The 19,664-nt window shown below is 36.7% G+C and overlaps 1 protein-coding gene across 12 annotated transcripts in view; it reads left to right on the forward strand.

Moving 5' to 3' along the window:
* Nucleotides 1-16,115, forward strand: part of ptprt (protein tyrosine phosphatase receptor type T) — a 280,622-nt gene extending 264,507 nt beyond the window's left edge. For all 12 annotated transcript variants that reach the window (XM_016457210.1, XM_016457211.1, XM_016457213.1 and 9 more), the window contains 4 exons: nt 3,188-3,313; nt 5,766-5,929; nt 12,703-12,838; nt 15,214-16,115. In XM_016457210.1, coding sequence (XP_016312696.1) covers nt 3,188-3,313; nt 5,766-5,929; nt 12,703-12,838; nt 15,214-15,267 — 480 coding nt within the window. In that variant the 3' untranslated portion in view covers nt 15,268-16,115. The remainder of the gene's footprint in view (nt 1-3,187; nt 3,314-5,765; nt 5,930-12,702; nt 12,839-15,213) is intronic.
* The last annotated feature ends 3,549 nt before the right edge of the window (nt 16,116-19,664 follow it).

The following is a 19,664-nucleotide window of genomic DNA, read 5'->3' on the forward strand; positions in this document are numbered from 1 at the left end:
GTCATAGTAGTGAGAAATCTGGAACTGCTAGTGTGGAGAGACTGTTTATGATTTATTGGGATTATAAAACAATGAGTGGGTGGATTTTTACCATTATAGGCTGGTTGTTTTCACACTGTGGCCACACAACTGTTCAAACACCTTATAAAAGTGATTTTTGCATTCTATGGCACCTTTAAGTTACTTATGAGACACAAAACAATAAGGGGTTTTAAGTGAATAAACTCAGAATGATTACATGAAATGTAACATTAAAAAATGCATTATATAAACTAAACAATATTTGGCAATAAATGACTTAAAATGTAATGTAGGGACATTTTCATTGTGTTCATTTCCAAGGATGTCTAACCAAACTGGAATAAATCAACGAATCACTGAAATAAATCAGATGTTCTATTGTGAAGTATTAGAGTAGTTTTTTAGAATGAATCGCATGAATCAGACTAGAGTCAGATCAGCACAACATACATCTTGAGGCAGATGACAAGAAGTATGATATTGAAAATAGTTTTTTTGTGCTAATTGTAGTTTGTATTGCTTCATCATCAATTTTATCTAGTCACATATATGAATATTTAAAAAAAGTCATTATTTGCAGCACCGTGTCAATAAATGGTTTATTTGAACTAAGAAGGAATTTTTGGAGTTTTAAAAATTTTTTACAGTAAAAACTCAAGCATTATGTATTACAGAGCTTGCCATAGTACACTCTGATAAATTCCAGGTAAGCGGAGCAGAAAGGCCAGGAGATCACACAGTAACAATCTCATATAAACAAGCCAATTTAACAGAGTACAAGATTAGATCACATCTCCGTAATCTCCACACATAGATCAAAAGCACACTCGTACCATAAACCAGCATCTTTATTTAGCATCCAAAAAGGATAATCAAGACAGAAGACACGCACCTCAGATAAAGAACAACAAGATGAAAAGAACAAAAGCAGCAAATGAAATGAACGGCCGACCCGTGCTAGCAGAGCGTGTGTTTGTCTCAAACGAAGCCTCGGCAGTCCATGTCAATGAATCCCTTGGCAAGGTTATCACTCAGTCTCTGTGTCTTTCCTGTCCCTCTGCAGGTCTCCATTTAGTTTAGGTCATTACACATGTGAGGCACGTTGGGATGTGTAGGGTTCAGGCACATCTTCAGTGCTGGAAGGAAGAGTTAACTTGTTCTCTTATTGATTGTCCTAGAGCCACAAACAGCCGGCAGCTTTCATTGTAACGCAGCACCCTCTGCCCAACACCGTGGCCGACTTCTGGAGGCTAGTGTTTGACTACAACTGCTCCACTATTGTGATGCTGAATGAAATGGATGCTGCACAGGTATGTGAAGTACTTGACCCTCACCACCATTTGTTATCTGTTGTAATTGGATGTTGGAAGATGGGATTTATTTTCCTCCTAGTGTTGTATTGATTTTTGTGGATGAGGCTCAATCCAGAAAGGATTGCAGCCTAAATTAAAAAGTCTTTATGCACACATTAATATAATGCATTAGTTTTATATAAAGTATACGTTACCATTCAAAAGTTTGGGGTTAGTATTTTTTTTTTTAAATAAATGAATGCTTTTATTCAGCAAGCACACATTACATTGATCATTATTTTGAAAAAAAAAAAAAGGATTCTACAGAAATATTAAGCAGCACATCCGTTTTCAACATTGATAATAATCAGAAATGTTTCTTGAGCAAATCAGCATATTAGAAAGATTTTTGAAGGATCATGTGACACTGAAGACTGGATTAATGATGCTGAAAATTCAGCTTTGCCAATAATAATAAATTGCATTTTAAAAATATTTTTAAATGCAAAACAGCCATTTTAAATTGTAATATTTCACATTATTGGTTCTTTTATTGTATTTTTGTTCAAATAAATATAGCCTTGTTGAGTGTAAAAATAGTACAAACACCAAGCTTTTGAAAGGTAGTGTATATATGAAATATAACATGTATATACATATATATACAGTGCCGTGAAAAGGTTTTTGCCCCCTTCCTGTTTTTTTAATTTTTTGCATATTTGTCACACTTAAACGATTCAGATCATCAAACAAATTTTAATATTACACAAAGATAATGCAAGTAAATACAAAATGCAGTTTTTAAATGATGACTGGGCAAAAATGGCATCCATGGGAGTGTTCCAAGGCAAAAGCCACTGCTGACCAAAAAGAACACAAAGGCTCGTCTCACATTTGCCAAAAAATATCTTGATTATCCCCAAGACTTTTGGGCAAATATTCTGTGTACTGATGAGACAAAAGTTGAACTTTTTGGAAGGTGTGTGTCCCGTTACATATGGCATAAAACCAACACAGCATTTCATAAAAGAACATCATTCCAACAGTCAAACATGATGGTGATCGTGTGATGGTCTGGGGCTGCTTTGCAGATTCAGGACCTGGACGACTTGCCATAATTGATGGAACCATGAATTCTGCACTCTATCAGAAAATCCTGAAGGAGAATGTCTGGCCGTCAGTTTGTGACCTCAAGCTAAAGCGCACTTGGGTTATGCAGCAGGACAATGATCCCAAACACACCAGCAAGTCCACCTCTGATTGGCTCAAGAAAAACAAAAAGAAGGTTTTGGATTGGCCAAGTCAATGTCCGGACTTAAATCTGTGGCATGACCTTAAACAGTCCATTCATGCTTGAAAACCCTCCAGTGTGGCTGAATTAAAACAATTCTGCAAAGAAGAGTGGGTCAAAATTCCTCCACAGCAATGTGAAAGACTCATTGCCAGTTATCGCAAACTATATATATATATATAAATAAATATATATATATATATATATAACCCAACTTTTTTCCAGGAATGTTAGAAAAGTTATAAATGAGATGATTCATGATGAAAAAGAGTCTTTTTTTATGTCTTTTTTCACTCAGAAGTTCTGAAAGTTACAGTATATTTTAGATCAAGGGAAATTTGATTCATCACGATGTGACTCATTTAAGTTTGAGTGAGTAAATGTGAGATTATTGGAACAGATTTCTTTGGCATACTGCAATTTGAGTTGAGATGAGATTTGTGGACTTCAGCATTATTGAGTTGTTTCCATTTTCTCTTGCACTCTTTTGACTTCAACTACATGAACTCTTAAGTACATTATTGTCTGAATGTGGACTTCTGTTCAGTGTGCTTATTTGCTGTAATTCTCTTCCTCACTACAGCTCTGCATGCAGTACTGGCCAGAGAAAGGCTCCTGCTGCTACGGCCCCATTCAGGTTGAATTCATCTCCGCTGACATTGACGAGGACATTATCAATCGCATTTTTAGGATCTGCAACATGGCACGGGTAAGTGGGGTCAGTGGACAGGGAAGGGACTGCTGTTTAGTGGCTCTTTGGGACTCAGTTGAGTGACTGAGGCAGAAATGTGTTCATTGATTTGCTTCTCACTTCATCATTTGATCCTTTGTTGATCTGCAGACACCAACCAGGTCTGCCAGTGCTTTTTTTCTAACCAGGGTGCAAATTTTATATATGCACTACTGGTCAAAGGTTTTTTAAAGTTTTTTTTTTATTTATTTTTAAAGCAAGTCTCTTACACTCATAAAGCAAGTCTCTTACACTCACAGAGGCTGCATTTATTTGATTTATTTGAACAGTAATATTGTAAAATACTATTACAATTTAAAATTAGTTTTTTTATTTTTATTTAGCTGAATTTTCAGCATCATTACTACAGTCTTCAGTGTCACATGATCCTTCAGAAATCATGATTTGACGCTCAAGAAACATTTTTTTTTATTATTATCAATGTTGAAAACAATTGTTCTGCTAAATATTTTTGCAGAAACTGTGATACATATGAACCCAGTTAATGAAAAAAAAACAATATTAAAAAAAATACAAACAACATTTCAGTAACAAAACAAAAAATAAGTTTTAAAATTAGTATGCATTTTTACTTGCTGCTAAACAGATGCTTGTGAACAGAAGTCCCATTGACCTGAGGAGAAACCATAGCAACAGCTGCTCAAATTATTCCTGTCAAATGATTTGTCAACAAGTGATGTCATTACAGTATTTATCAGAAATCTATACTTTAAAACTTTAATTTGCATTGTTTTTTAAAAAAAAAAAAAAAGCTTCACCAAATTGAAGTGGAAGAAATACTGATGGTTTTCAAACAGGTTTCCTGATGATGAACCTCAAGCCAAGTTGAACCCCCTGAAAGTCCTGATGTACTTTGTGCCTGGTATCAATCCATCCTGACTGTGACTCACTAAAATAAAACTGCTTTTTGAAAACCAAAATCCTAGAGCTCAAGAAGAGATAAAAATTCACTTAAGTCACTTTGATTTGGCTCCTAATGCGACAGTAAATCAACAGCGGCTGAGATTATGACCCTGAGTTAGTGATGTGAGAAATTACGTTATAAGCCAGAAAGAGGCCACGACTATATAGTCCTTTCAATCCACATGATTTCAACACTCAGCACGTCATGCATCTTTGAACATGATTCGTTCTGCCAGACACATATGCAAGAGCACAATAATCACATAAACATTTGACCACCATCCTGCCATTGCTGATATAAGCCACGGATGGGTTTTGTGCAGTTTTTATTCTTTTCCATGTGAGTTAGCTTGAGCTTTCTGTTCGTGCACATTAGCAGTCATTACTGAAGCTTGACGTGTTTCGAGCGTCAAACGTTTCAGAAGACTCATCCCGCCTCCTCCTGCTTCCCTTCTCTTTTCTTCCCCCTCATTCTCTTTAACCGCCGGTGACAGGCGAGGTTTACCCGGTAGCTAATCAGTGCCGGCGTAGCATAGCAGCACAAAATAAATAAGTGCCACAGCATCACAAATTTGCCATGAAATGGCTCCATCGATGGCAAATTGTGTGTAATATGACTCTCATTTAGCTGATCCGGTCTGACTGCAGTATCCAGCTAACATCTCTGTTTGCTTTCGCTTCTGTTTTGATGTTTTATTTTTTGCTTTTCAGTGTCACTGCAAGAATCAGAGGTAGTGTGAATGTTATATATACAGACAAAATGGTTACAATCGTTTTCCAAACCAGCTTTCAGTTGCTTATTGTTCCAAGGTTGCTCTCTCAAAGCTCAGGACACTTGAGTTCTTAGTTACGTTTAATTTAAGTATAAATCAGTCAATAGCTCATATCCAGTACACTAAAATATTGGTGTAGAAACCATTTTCAATCAGAAATTGCTAGTAAATTTTACCATTAATTACAAAACAATGGCAAGTAACACATAAATAATTAAATTAATGTAGAAAGACTGAAATAGTATTTTCTTGTAAAACATATTCCAATAATCTTTATGTACAACTTCAAAAAATATATATTTTTTTAAGTGTAAGAGTTATAGAGCTATAAAATTAATGTGAATAGCAGCTCAGATCATCTGTTGAAGACAAATTTGATGATAAATGTTTGAGGTTATATTGAGATCTTTAATTTGGCTTGCAGACTTTAATATCTTGGCAAAATCTAAGGACTTTGAGACATTGTAGAGATCTCTTCTGAACCTCCCCATTTATCTCCATTTAATCTCATGGCTGTCTAAGAGACCACTGAGATATTTAAATCAACATTAATATGAATAAGTAGTCCTTTTCATTTTCATTTTAGCTTCAAAAAGATGTCTTTATGTGGGTTCTCTTGACTATGGGGTGTCAGTCTTATACTATAAGTTCAAAACTTTCACTTTGTGAAGCATGAGTTGACATAAATGTTTTCTGGAAATATGTTCTCAAAACGTCTCCTGTTTTGCTTCCAGCTTCAAGATGGCTACCGGCTGGTCCAGCATTTCCAATATATTGGTTGGCCGGCGTACAGAGACACGCCGCTGTCCAAACGCTCCATTCTGCAGCTGGTCAGACGGCTGGCCAAGTGGCAGGAGCAGTATGACGGAGGAGACGGACGCACGGTGGTCCACTGTCTGTGAGTGTGACCTCCACAACACCAGCTCCATCGCAACACAAAGCTGTTATACATAAAACCATAAACATGTTCATGTATGAATGAGTTAGTCTTGTTTGGAGAAACCCTGTGATGAGCAGATATGACTGGACAATATTAATAGAAACATAGCAAAGCACATAGCAGGATAATGTTATGTGGTGAGTGCTGTATGAACCTGAAATATAGTAAATTTTTGATGACATCTTGGTAACACTTTATTTTAAGGTCCATTTCTTACTATTAACAAACCATTAACAATGACTTTTGCCTCAAACTTCTAATTTGCTGCTTATTAATAGTTAGTAAGGTAGTTGTTTAGTTTAAATATTGGGTAGAATCTAAGCCTTAGTTTAGGTATTGCTTGAATCGAAGATTCAAGATGGCGCCTGTGTTTGTGTTTGGCATGCCATCAGCTGCTCCTTTTTATGTGTATGGATGTCTGTTTGGTTATCGAAATTTAGTTTGCCGCACTTTTGATTTATGACCGACAATCACTACTGGATATTCGCGCCTCATTTATGGACAGTTATAAGCCGGACGTGGAGCGTTTTTAATCAAACGCATGCGAACCTTTCAATGGATATTCCGGCGTGTATCCGCCGGTGGCCTCTCAGCACTTCACGGAGAAAGCGTAGGAGAAAACGTGGGTGTCGGGGAGGACTTACCATCAAACTGAAGGCACACCTTCGGGCTGGCTTCTGGTGTGGTCTTTCCTGTGAGTTGTTCTGCCGCGGTCCTGTTGCCTGGCGGCTGCTGGTTTTGCCATATAGGTGGCTTCAACCTGTTCTCCCCGTCTCTGTCCCGTCTCCTTGAATGGCCTTCCTCGGATTGGCCTCTGTCGCCGGCGCAACAGAGTGAATCCCGGTAACCTGCGCTCGCTGAGCAGAGCATCGCTTTCTCTGGATGTGATTCCCCCGCCAAAAATGGCTCTAATCAATGCTCGATCTTTGGTGAAGAAGACCTTTCTGCTAAACTATTTCTTCACTACTCATAGTCTGGATTTTATGTTCATCACTGAATCCTGGACCAAGGTTGGTGATTTAACTCCTTTTTCCGAATTGGTTCCGGCTGACTGCACCTTTTTGAATTCTCCCCGCCCGAATAGGAAAGAGGGTGGACTAGTAACTATTTTAAAAGACTCTTTTCTTAAGTGCTGTCGGTCTGTTTCAGTGGATGTGTTTACCAGTTTTGAAGTTCAGCTTCTCCATCTCGACTGGAATGGTCCTGTTTTATTGGGGGTGATTTACCGTCCCCATTACACAGCAAAGGACTTCATACAGCAATTCCTGAACCAAGGTTGGTGATTTAACTCCTTTTTCCGAATTGGTTCCGGCTGACTGCAGCTTTTTTAATTCTCCCTGCCCGACCAGAAAAGGGGGTGGACTAGTAACTATTTTAAAAGACTCTTTTCTTGAGCGCTGTCGGTCTGTTTCAGTGGATGTGTTTGCCAGTTTTGAAGTTCAGCTTCTCCATCTCGACTGGAATGGTCCCGTTTTATTACTTTTACTTTACTTTTACATTTAGTGATTTAGCAGACGCTTTTATCCAAAGCGACTTACAAATAAGAAAAAGTAATTAAAACTAAAAGCTAATATGTGTATGTACAGCCACACACATATACATATACATGTACATGTACATGTGTATATATATAAATACATCCAATATATATAAAGTATTTCATTTCCATTTTGTATGTTGAAGTACTGAAATAACTCAAATTAAATAAAACTAAAACTTAATAAAAAAACCTATATAGACATAATAAAAAAACTAATAAAATGACAACATTACTACAACTGTAACTAAAACTAAAATAGATAACTAATACAAATCAAACTACATTAGTTTATCAGTAATCCTAAAAAAATAACACTGAGCCAAACACACATGCTAAAATAACAACAACTTACTGACACATAGCAAGAAATGGTTATAAAAAAAACTGAAACAGAAGTGAAACAAGTAGTAGGAAAGAGGAGAAATAAAAAGCGATACTTATCTTTTGCCGGTGTCCCTGCACGGTGGAGTCGCACGGTAGAGTCGATGGTCTTTACACTCTTCGGTCTTCACACGAGCCGCGACCGCTTCCGCGGTAAACTAAGCTTCTTTTTTATACGTTTAACAAAACTCAAATTGAATTCATCTGGACACACTTTTTCCTGTTTATCACAACAAATGGCCAAGCAAAGCGCACGACACTGACAAGGTACGAGATACAGTACGAAACCAAACGCGATTTCAGCACGTCTCCACTAGTAGTATTAGGGGTGATTTACCGTCCTCCTCACTCAGCAAAGGACTTCATACAGCAATTTACTGAATTTGTCAGCAATATTGCCACAAAGTACGACCGCTTTTTATTAGTGGGCGATTTTAACATCCATGTTTGCTGTCAGTCAAACCCGTTAGCGAAGGGGTTTCTCAATCTTATTGACTCTTTTAGTTTCTTTCAATGGATAAAGGACTCCACTCATGTTCAGGGCCATATTTTAGATCTTGTACTCTCTCATGGGTTTGCCGTTTCTGATATTGAGATATCTGATTTCCTGCTCTCTGACCATAAGCCGATTTTATTTTCTACGTCTCTTCCTAATGTCTCTCATTTTACTAAGAAAGCTGTAACGCTGTCTCGGGCCTATTCTTCTAAGTTTGGGTCAAATTTTAATCAGTGTTTTATGGAGTCTTGTTTTCATCTCTGGATCTACCGCTACCTGACCTGGATGCTGACCAACATCTAAGTCTTCTAAATTCTGCCTGGCTGGATGTTTTAGATGTCACTGCTCCACTCAAGCCTTATAAGCACAAATCTAAATCTGTTCTGTGGCAAAATTCTGATACTCGACTCCTACGACAGGCTTGTAGAAAGGCCGAGCGCAAATGGAAAAAGGATAAATTACATATTTCATTTCAGTTGTTTAAAGACAGTTTATCAGCTTATCAGTCTGCTGCCAAATCTGTAAAGGCTACTTATTTTTCTGATTTAATAAAAAACAAAAACACTCTACTTCTAAAGTTCTGTTTTCAGTTATTAATTCTGTTGTTAATCCTTCTGTTATTACAGTGCCTGTTGCCGCCGATGCTCTATGCGAAAGCTTCTTGAGACACTTCATTGACAAAATCTCTAATTTGAGATCCCAAAGTCTGTTCTCTCCATACTGAACCCCCTCCTTTTTCTCGGCATCCTGTTTCTTGGGTTGTTTTTGAAACCATTTCCTTACAATCACTCAAAGACATCATTGCTAATATTAAACCATCTTTTTGTCCTTATGACATCATACATCCTACATTTTTTTAATTAATTGCTGACATTGTCGGGCCAGGTTTGGTGTCTTTTTCAATAAGTGCCTTTTAAATGACTCTGTTCCCGCTACTCTTAAAGTAGCTACTGTCACTCCACTTCTCAAGAAGCCTTCACTAGATCCTTCGATCCTGAATAACTTCCGTCCCATTTCTGTTTTGCCATTTATCTCAAAGGTTTTAGAAAAAAATGTGTTTGACCAACTGCAGTTCTTTCTAAATCGTAACTGTATTTCTGAAATTTTTCAATCTGGTTTCAAATCTGCTCATGGTACTGAAACAGCCCTTCTCAGAGTGTTAAACGACATCCTTTTAGCTACCGACTCTGGTGATTCTGTGGTCCTGGTTCTTTTAGATTTATCAGCAGCATTTGATACAGTGAACCACTCTATTCTGATATCTAGATTAGAGTCAGACATGGGCCTAAAAGGTACGGTCCTTAAGTGGTTTCAGTCATTTTTATTTGACAGAATTTTTTTTTGTCAAATTAGGTAATTTATCTTCCCCTGTTGCTCATCTCACCTGTGGCCTCCCTCAAGGCTCGATATTGGCGCCCTCCCTTTTTTCCCTGTACATGCTTCCTCTGGGTTCCATTCTAAGAAGGCATGAGGTGTCTTTTCATTTTTATGCTGACGATGCACAGATTTATTTACCTATTAAGAGAAATTATCCTTCAGCACTTAGTACTTTACAAAGGTGCCTAGACAAGGTCAAAATCTGGCTAGCTCAAAATTTTTTTATGTTAAATGAAGATAAAACAGAGATGATTGTCTTCAGTCCTACTGATCATTCTCAGGCTACCAGCCTAGATCTGGGCAGCTTATCAGCCTTCAGATCTTCTCGTGTGCGAAATCTGGGCGTCCATTTTGATGAGTCATTAAAATTCGATAAACATATATCTTCTGTAATTGGTTCCAGTTTTTACCAACTCCGCTTGCTGTCTAAAATCAAACACTTTTTAAATGTTACAACGTTAGAGATGGGTGTCCACACTTTTATTACTTCATGCTTAGATTACTGCAACTCACTATATTGCGGTATTTCAAAGTCACAAATTACTCGCCTACAATTGGTCCAAAACGCTGCTGCTAGATTTCTTCAAAATGGTCGCAAATGTGACGACATCACCCCTATACTGAGGGCCCTCCATTGGCTGCCTATTCAATTTAGAATCGATTATAAAGTTCTCTTACTGGTGTATATATCTTTACATAACCAAGCCCCTAGTTATCTTTCAGAGCTGCTGCATTTTTATACTCCCACTAGAAGTCTAAGATCCAGTGATCAGAATCTCATTTTAGTCCCACAGTCCAGACTTAAACGCAGAGGGGATCGAGCTTTTTCTTTGGTTGGGCCTCGGGTTATGGAACAATCAGCCGATTGAGATTAGAGTGGCACCTTCCCTATCCATTTTCAAGTCACTTTTAAAAGCACACTTGTTCAACCTGGCTTACTAATATTCTCATTACATTGTATTATGGTCTTGATTATTACTCTGTCATCAGAACGTTTATCTGTCATTCCTTTTTGGTTTTTAAATTCAGATGTTTTATTATTTCTGTTTTATGTGTTTATGGTCTGATTTTTATGTACAGCACTTTGGTGTATCTTGTGGCTGTTTTTTAAATGTGCTTTATAAATAAATGAACTTGAACTTGGGTAGGATTAGGGACATAGAATATGGTCATGCGGAATATTATTATTGTTGCTTATTAGCTTTATAAGTCCTAATAAACAGCCAATATGTTAATAATAGGCATGCTAATAAGCAACTAGTTAATAGTGAGAACTGGTCCCTATACTAAAGTGTTACCGACATCTTAAAAATACACTATATGTAATCAAAGGAATAGTTCCTCAGGCCATCCAAAATGTAGATGAGTTTGTTTCTTTATTGGAACAGATTTGGAGAAGTTTAGCATTACATCACTTGCTCACCAATGGATGCTCTGCAGTGAATGGGTGCCGTCAGAATGAGAGTCCAAACAACTGATAAAAACATCACAATAATCCACAAGTAATCCACACCACTCCAGATCATCAGTTAGCATCCAGTGAAGCCAAAAACTGTGTGTTTGTAAGAAACAAATCCATTATTAAGATGTTTTTAACTTTAAACGAGTCCTCTATCAATAATAACGCATCCTCCAGTGGAAAAGTCGTCTTGACTGAATCAGGAGGGAAATACGCACAGGTCAAGCACCGTTTACAAGTGAAAACAGTCCAAAACAGTTCTAAACAATTATGTTATTGGATTTTGATGTGAGAGAACAACAGGAGATGGACTTTTCTATTGGAGCAAGCCTTATTATGGATTATGCATTATGGTTTGAAGTTAAAACGTCTTGATGGATTTGTTTCTACAAACATGCAGCTTTTCACTTCAAAAGACGTTAATTGATAGACTGGAGTGGTGTGGATTATTGTGATGTTTTTATCAGCTGTTTGGACTTTCATTCTGACGGCACCCATTCACTGCAGAGGATCCATTGGCAAATAAGTAATGTAATGCTACATTTTTCCAAATCTGTTTCAATAAAGAATCAAACTAAGGATGGCCTGAGGAACAAATTCTCATTTTTGGGTGAACTGTTCCTTTAATAATGCCATACTGATTTGTCTATAGATTTTAACATATTTAAGACACTGTCTGTTGTAGCTAATAAGAGTTTAATGAAGCAAATTTTGATCATTCAAGATGTGTATTTCACAGCTTTTCATCCAAGTCTGTGTGCACTGTGCAGTCGGTACAAAATCGCAGATTAAAACTGCAGCTTTAAAAGGACGAAAGGATAAAACCATACAGCCTTTGAGCCAAGGACAATCTTATCAGTGTCACAAATTAAAGCCAGAGAGATACAAAAGATCTGACAACTTCATTACTTTCCCATCACTGTCAAAAGAGTTCAGCTATTGAATGCAGAGCAGTTTCCCCGAGAGAAATTATTTAAAAATGTCACAGTAAAGCTGACGTTCTGCAAACGGCATGAATCACTTTGAAGACAATTTTCTACTTGATTGTGTCATGTCATTGTACTGATACTAATCAGGGGTAAAAGTGACCCGTGATCAGTGGTAGTTATTTGATTTACCAGTAGTTCTGCAATGTCCTCTGTTCAAGCAAACATCCAGGTTCAACTACAAGCCTTTTACTTTCGCAATCTCAGTTCGGATGAAGACTATACTTCTAAACCGTCCGTAATGTGCCATCAGTGTTTGTGTTTTTCGAGGAAATGAAACTATGAATGGCTGCACATTAAACCGAGATATTAGAAGCTATTGTAACATCACAATAAAATGACACACTTCAAGGTTGGAGCCACGAGGCCTGCGATCTTCAGAAATGTAGCACAAGTCAAGCTGTGATTTTATGGGATATTAACTCTGCGTATCTGTGACATTATGGGATGTGTGATTTGTTTCTCGTGCCTTATTGTTGTTGATCTCTTCAGGACTGGTGGAGGACGCAGCGGGACGTTTTGTGCCATCTGTAGCATCTGTGAGATGATCCAGCAGCAGAACATCGTTGACGTGTTCCACACAGTAAAGACGCTGAGGAACAACAAAGCCAACATGGTGGAGACAATGGTGAGCTACACGCATATCTCTCTGCTGTTTAATACTGTGTTTTCAGTTGACTCGCATAAATTAATGTTTTTATTAATATTGTGTTTAGTGTCAGTAAGATTCAGCAAGTATGCATTAAAATGATCAAAAGTGACAGTAAAGAGAACGTTATAGTGGTTTCTATTTCAATTTCAAATAAATTATCTTCATTCGAACTTTTGGTCACACTTTATTTTAAGGTCCAATTCTCGCTATTAACAAACCATTAACTGCGACTTTTGCCTCAAAAAACTCCTAATTTGCTGCTTCTTTATAGTTAGTAAGGTAGTTGTTAAGTTTAGGTATTGGGTAGGATTAGGGATGTAGAATATGGTCGTGCAGAATATGTGCTTTATAAGCACTAATAAACAGTCAATATGTTAATAATAGGCATGCTAATAAACAACTAGTTAATAGTAAGAATTGGTCCCTATACTAAAGTGTTACCGAACTTTTTTTATTCATCAAAGAATTCTGAAAAAAAGAAAAAGTGTCATGTTTCCACAAAAATATTAAATAGTACGACCTTTTTATATAATCATTATAATCATAATAATTTTAATCAGCATATTAGTTTGATTTCTGAAAGATATTGTGACACTGAAGACTGGAGTAACGACGCTGAAAATTCAGCTTTGCATCATAAATTACATTTTAAAATATATTCAGATAGTTATTTTAAATTGTAAAATTGTTTTACTACATTTTTGATCAAATAAATGTAGCCCTGGTGAGCAGAAGAGAAAAAAAAATCTTATCAACAGCAGTGCAAATTAAGGTATTAATGTATTTTTTGATACTTAAAAAAAAAAACTCTTGTTAGCTGAATCATGTAATCTTATAAATATATAATTTTATAAATGATATAGCTTCAATGAAGTTACTTTTTGTTAGTAACTTTCAGTTAGCTATTTGTAAAATTAAAGACCCTGTTAATTCAGGAAGGAAATAGGAAGTTTAAATAGTCCTTTAAAAACAAATTGGCTTTAGTTACATCACATCCATTAACACACATTGACACTTGTTAGCTAGTCATTTACAGATGGTATAATTTCAAGTCTCCTCTAGGGGGATCATTTTATTTTTTGTTTACCACCATATGATTCCATCCCCATCGTTCTCAGTTCTCGACCAGATGAAGGCTGTTGAGTGCTTACATATTCAGATACTCACTATCTTCAGGAATTTTGTTGGTGGTCTTGATGATTACACTTGTAGCAACAGTTCCTTGAGTCTCCGCAGCATGTCTGCCGCTCTTCATCGCTCTATGAAATATCGCAATATGCATATCGCAATGGTGTGCGATATCTGAATCATTTTAATAATAGGCTACTTAAATCAAAACGTTGCAAGAGGTCAAAGTTTTAGTTCGATGCATATAGCAGAGAATTGCTTGATGTTAAAAAGAGTTAGGTGCAGTAAGTTGCAGAAAACAACTCTTTGCCGTCTCGTCTTGCTGTCTGACTCACACCTGAAGCGTGCGAACAAGCCGCTTCTCAGACTGTAGTTTTTGCTGTGGTATATGAAGAAGTACTTAAAGTTTGTGGAAAGCAAAGTTACAATGATATAAAATTAGCGTCAATTATTTTATTTGTTTGTATGTTCACATTGATGTTAAAATTAAATTTTCTAAATTGGTACATTACTTTTTATGTACTGCTAAAACACTGCTGGTCCCTTTCAGAAGTTATACTGATTCTTTGTTTTCCAAGAAAGAATGTGAAACAAATTGTTATATAATTTCATATATTTCATTTTTAAATATTTTAAAATATAATTTAAATTGATTTTACACACTTTTTAGCAATATCGTATCGCATATCGAATATCGAATTTTTTAACAAGGTATCGCATATCGCATTTTTCTTCAATATTGTACAGCCCGAAATTACTCATTCACCTCAAACCCCTGAGACACACAGCTGCACTTTCTACAATTCTGAGAGAACGTCTTGAGTGTAATAGGAGGCTGCTGCAGGTGCAATTAGACATCTGTCCTGCACCTCTTCTGCTGACTGCACTCCAAACATCTCGCTCTGCTGGAGAGAACCGAAAAACTCCACAGCTGCGCATCTGATATGATGCTGGACCAAAATAGGACTAACATCAGGTTACCATTGGCCATTAGGCTGGAAAAGAAATGTATCTATTAAATTCATTTAAAAGGAACCCTCTGACATCTAGACGGCTGATGAGACTGTTTGTCTATTATAAGCAGATGCTTTTCCTCTAATAAAAGTGACTGTATAATGATGGGGTTGCATTATTAACGCAGGGGTTATAGGGAAATCTCCCCTGAGAGGCGTCTGCCTTTGAACTGCTAATGCATTGTTGCTACTGCTTCTGTCTTTGTTTAGGAGCAGTACAAATTCTGTTATGAGGTGGCTCTGGAGAGCTTGAATGCCTTCTGAACGTTCGAGAGGTGAAAAAGGGAGAAAAACAAGCAAAGCAATCTTCTCTGCTTCCTCAGAATGACATCTCATCTCATCACAGACTCATCGTGCAGTCGTTCCTCTGAGCTTCTGTGAACAGGAAACTAAAGTTCAACCCTTCGCTGTAAAATACTGTATAAATAAAACAAAACGTTATTTGCCATTTCTTTCTTCTTCTGTCAATGTCCAGCATCAGAGTGTGTATCCTGGACCGTGAAGTGATCTTGTACAGTCCTATTCCTTTTTAGCTATACGCCTTGAATGCTCCCCTTCAATGTAAAGAACAACGGTAAAAAAAAAAAAGCTTCTTTCTACATGCCAGCTGGGAATAACCAAATAGACTTTCCCTGAGCTCTGTACAGATTTAAAGAAAATCAAAAAAAATCAAAACAAAGCTTAAGCGAATTTGCAGAGAAATGTGAGGACGGATATTTTTGTTATTCTGATGATTTTTGTGGTTCCTCCCTTTGGTGCGTTTTCACTCTGCCTGCTTTCTCTCACACGTATGCCGCTCGCCTACAGACCAGCATAAAGATTTTTCAAAGGTTGGACGTTTTGGGTAATATTTGTTCTATTGGCGTTCTGTCTTTTCTTTTAGGGTTTTGGTTTCTTGACGTAGGCAGTGAATGTTAAAGATTAAATATGTATCTAAAGTATTTTCTGTTTGTCATTTGCACTTTATATGTCTGTTACCTCCAAGGGTGAATCTCACAAATAAATGATATACTGTATAATGAGAAATGATATTTAGCATCATGAAAATGGAGGCTATTTTTGGACCAGTAATAGCTTAATTGTTAATAGTCTGTTGTAATGCGAAAGAAAAAAAATGTCAAGAATATGAAAGTGTACACTTAAAAATAAGCTTCATTTGCTTAATTGAAAATAAATAAATACATAATTATATATTTTTTAAATATGTTTTGGCCATTTCTTTGTGAGATTCACCCCCAAAGTATTGGTATGTAGAGTATTTGTAATCCTGTTGCATCATTTGATTTGAAGTGCCAATTTCTCACATTAAATAGAAGGACTGCCACCGAACTACAGACAAGATGCATATCATGAACAATGCGTAGCTGCATTTGGACCATTAAACAGCTGGCGACTCTTTTCTAAACCACAGTTTGGTTGAGAAGCTTTTCAAACTCCTCAAGCTTTCTGAAACTGGGCATCTGCATTTTTCAGTGTGATAAAAGCTAGTGAATTTAATTGTAAATCCAAGAGTTTTGCACGAAAACTGTGATATGACTGTGATATTTGTTTCTGAGCTTCTGAACTGTATTTTTTAGAAGAATATATGAATGTTTCGCTGAAAACCAGCCATCACACAAGGTTATGGCACTTACTCTTTTTTTGGACTGTGTCTTTTTGAATTTTCATGAATTCACTGCCTGCTTTTATGTTTTACTTCACTACGTGTATTTTTTACTTATTTTCAATGATTATTTATCATTTATTTGTCTAGCAAAGTGGTATATAGAGCTGGTGATTTCATGACCATGGTGGTTCTTTTGCTTGGAATTGTGATAACATTAATAAAGGGACCAAAATGTTGAACAGCAACTTTCCTGAAGCGCTGAATTTCTGTTTGTCGTTTCACGATCCCTCGGCCTCTAGTAATGACAGCTGAACATCTGCACCTCTTTACAGTCCTACAGACACTGAGGAAGCTAAACTGTTATGGGGTCATTCTGATGAAACGGTGCCATTTGTGCCTGAACATTTCAGGATTTTCATTCATTTAATCATTCCATTTGAAATTTGGTACTGCAGCACGCCACAAAAGTCCCTTTAAGGCAAGTCATTTCACTCGGCAGCCATCATTGAACTATTCCAGTCATGCAAGTACAGCTCTTTGAAAGGGGAAATATTCAATTCTTCAAAGCTGTTGACTGAGCTTACGGTTAAATTTCATATTTGAAATCACTAATGAAATCTGACAACATCTGTATCATCAAGTTTGTTTTTTTATGCTCAAATAGCAGATTTTTCAGGCTAGACCAGTCAATAAGCATGTGCGGTCTTAAACGTGTCTCAGGACACTGACTGTTTCTATAGCAAGGAGAATTTCTAACGGCAGCTACAAGGACCTGATGACTTTACTAATTAGTGATTGGCTCTTTTATTCAGAAGGTGGGACTATACCGGCAGATTACATGTTGCACTTTCTCAAAAGTAAAATACTTGAAAAGAGTCTGCACACTCTCATATGCGAGATATAAGACTGAAGAAAAAAGGCACCAAGGCCCTGGTTTCTGGCTTTTTCCAGTTACAGTGCACTTTCTCCCATTCATAAGTAATATCAGTGCACCGTCTTTGTAGATCTAAAGTCTTTGACCAGGCATTGTATGCTGTATCCCATAATGCAAGGCACTCGACTTGACCTTCCATGTCCAGCAACAAGCATGAACTAGACGCAATATCAAACATGATTTTTAACATCTCTTTATTTGATTTGATTCCAAGCTAACAAAATATGTTTTCTAACAATGTTTTGCTAACGTTCCCATTAATTTATGAAAATGTTATTTCTGAATGTTATCAGAAATGTTATCAGAAATGTTCAAAATGTCAATTTTTTAAATTTAATTTGTATTTATTTATTTGGTTATATGAACGTTTTGCAAACTAAATGTTTTCTCAATGCAAACTAAACATGTTCTGAAACAAGTAGTAACATTTAAAAAATCTTACGAATGTCCAACTAAAAAAGTTAACATTGTATAAATAATGTTTTTGAGAACATTATTTAAAACAACGTAACTTAGAACAACCATTCTATTAACGTTACTGGAAGAATGTTTGTTCATAACTTTGAAAACCTTGCCGGAATGTTATCCAAAGTTCAGAGAACATTTCATTTTAGCTGGGTTGGACAGCAAAAAAAATAAAAATAAAAATATTTCTAGACAAAGAGACAGCAAACAATGTATTATGACAATGACAAAAGGCAACACTGCTGTTTATAACATTTGCATATTACATATAATGTACCACTTAAAATATCTAACAAAGTCAAGATGTAACAAAAACTGTTTCAAACACAAAGAAATAGATATTGAAAGTTTTGATAGACACAAGGCCATTATGTGGGCCGTGTTCTCAGCCCTCATGCCCACCTGTACAGGACCAACATCAAAGATAATGAGAACTCAAAAGGGTGAAGGTGCTTCTTTAAGTAGTCAAGGCCCAGGCTGCAGCAGAGACTCGTATAAAGACAGACTAGTCTTCTGAGATCCACTCCAGACTGCCAAGTACAGAAATAACCTGCAATTATGCTCCTTCATGTGCTGGAAAAGCTTGTTCAAGGGAAGAGGCAAAGATTCTTCTTAAAACAGAAAAGCTTGTAGTGTTAGCACATAAATGCTAATTTCACAGCACCAAGACAAACAAGCACACCTCGATTCAAATTAAAGCAATAGTTCACCCAAAAATGAAAAAGAGCATAAGAGACTTCTTTCAAAAACATGAAAAAAGACTATATGTGTGTGTATGTGTGTGTGTGTGTGTGTGTGTGTGTGTGTTCTAAAGTTATTATAGCTATTTGCCTTTGAGAATTTTGTAATTTTTGTTCTTTGAAACTATAAAAAAAGAAAAGCAACAATCTTTTTCCAAGGCTAAGAGGTTAAAAATGCAGCGCTACAGCCACGGGCGCTGCTGTAATGGTGGTCACTCCATCACTAGAAGGATGTAGTGGTCCGGTTCTCCGGCCTGTCTGTCTCAGCGATCACTTCATAGCGTCTGTCAGTCAATTCTGTCTGCCGGCGGGCTTTACTCTCACATCCACAAATTATTAATCCCCCTCTCACAGCAAGGGCATTGCGAGGCAGGTCAGCACTGATGAATTATTAACATTGTTTATAAACATAATTTTTTTTACACCTGTGGTATATGTGAGGAACCTATGGAGAGCCGCAGCCAAGCTCACCCAAGGCTGTCAGAAGATTGGACTGCACTGCTGCGTGAGCCGCTCGGGGGGGCTGCGAAACATCAAGAAATTGACGCTTTGATCTCACTGAAAATCACATGGAATTGGGGTTGATTGCACTGTGTTGCTTTAATTATAGATTACTGGACTGACAGATGAAGAAAAATCTACTAAATGATCACAACTGAATGAACCTTTAACAAGATGATAGTATGTCAGTGCAGATGGAAGTACATATCTGTGAGGTGATTGCTTTAAGACTGCATGGGAAGATTAGTTTCCTTTAAATTAAATGTATTTAAAATCTGAATGTAATGATGCTTATCTGTGTGCACATAATACGCATATATTGGTAAAAAAAAATTAAGAAATTAATGCTTTTATTTAGCAAGAATGTATTAAATTGATTGAAAATGACTGTAAACACTTGTATTTTAGTTTCAAA

The sequence above is a fragment of the Sinocyclocheilus anshuiensis genome, unplaced genomic scaffold, assembly GCF_001515605.1.
Source record: "Sinocyclocheilus anshuiensis isolate Anshui unplaced genomic scaffold, SAMN03320099.WGS_v1.1 scaffold447, whole genome shotgun sequence".
Lineage (NCBI taxonomy): Eukaryota > Metazoa > Chordata > Actinopteri > Cypriniformes > Cyprinidae > Sinocyclocheilus > Sinocyclocheilus anshuiensis.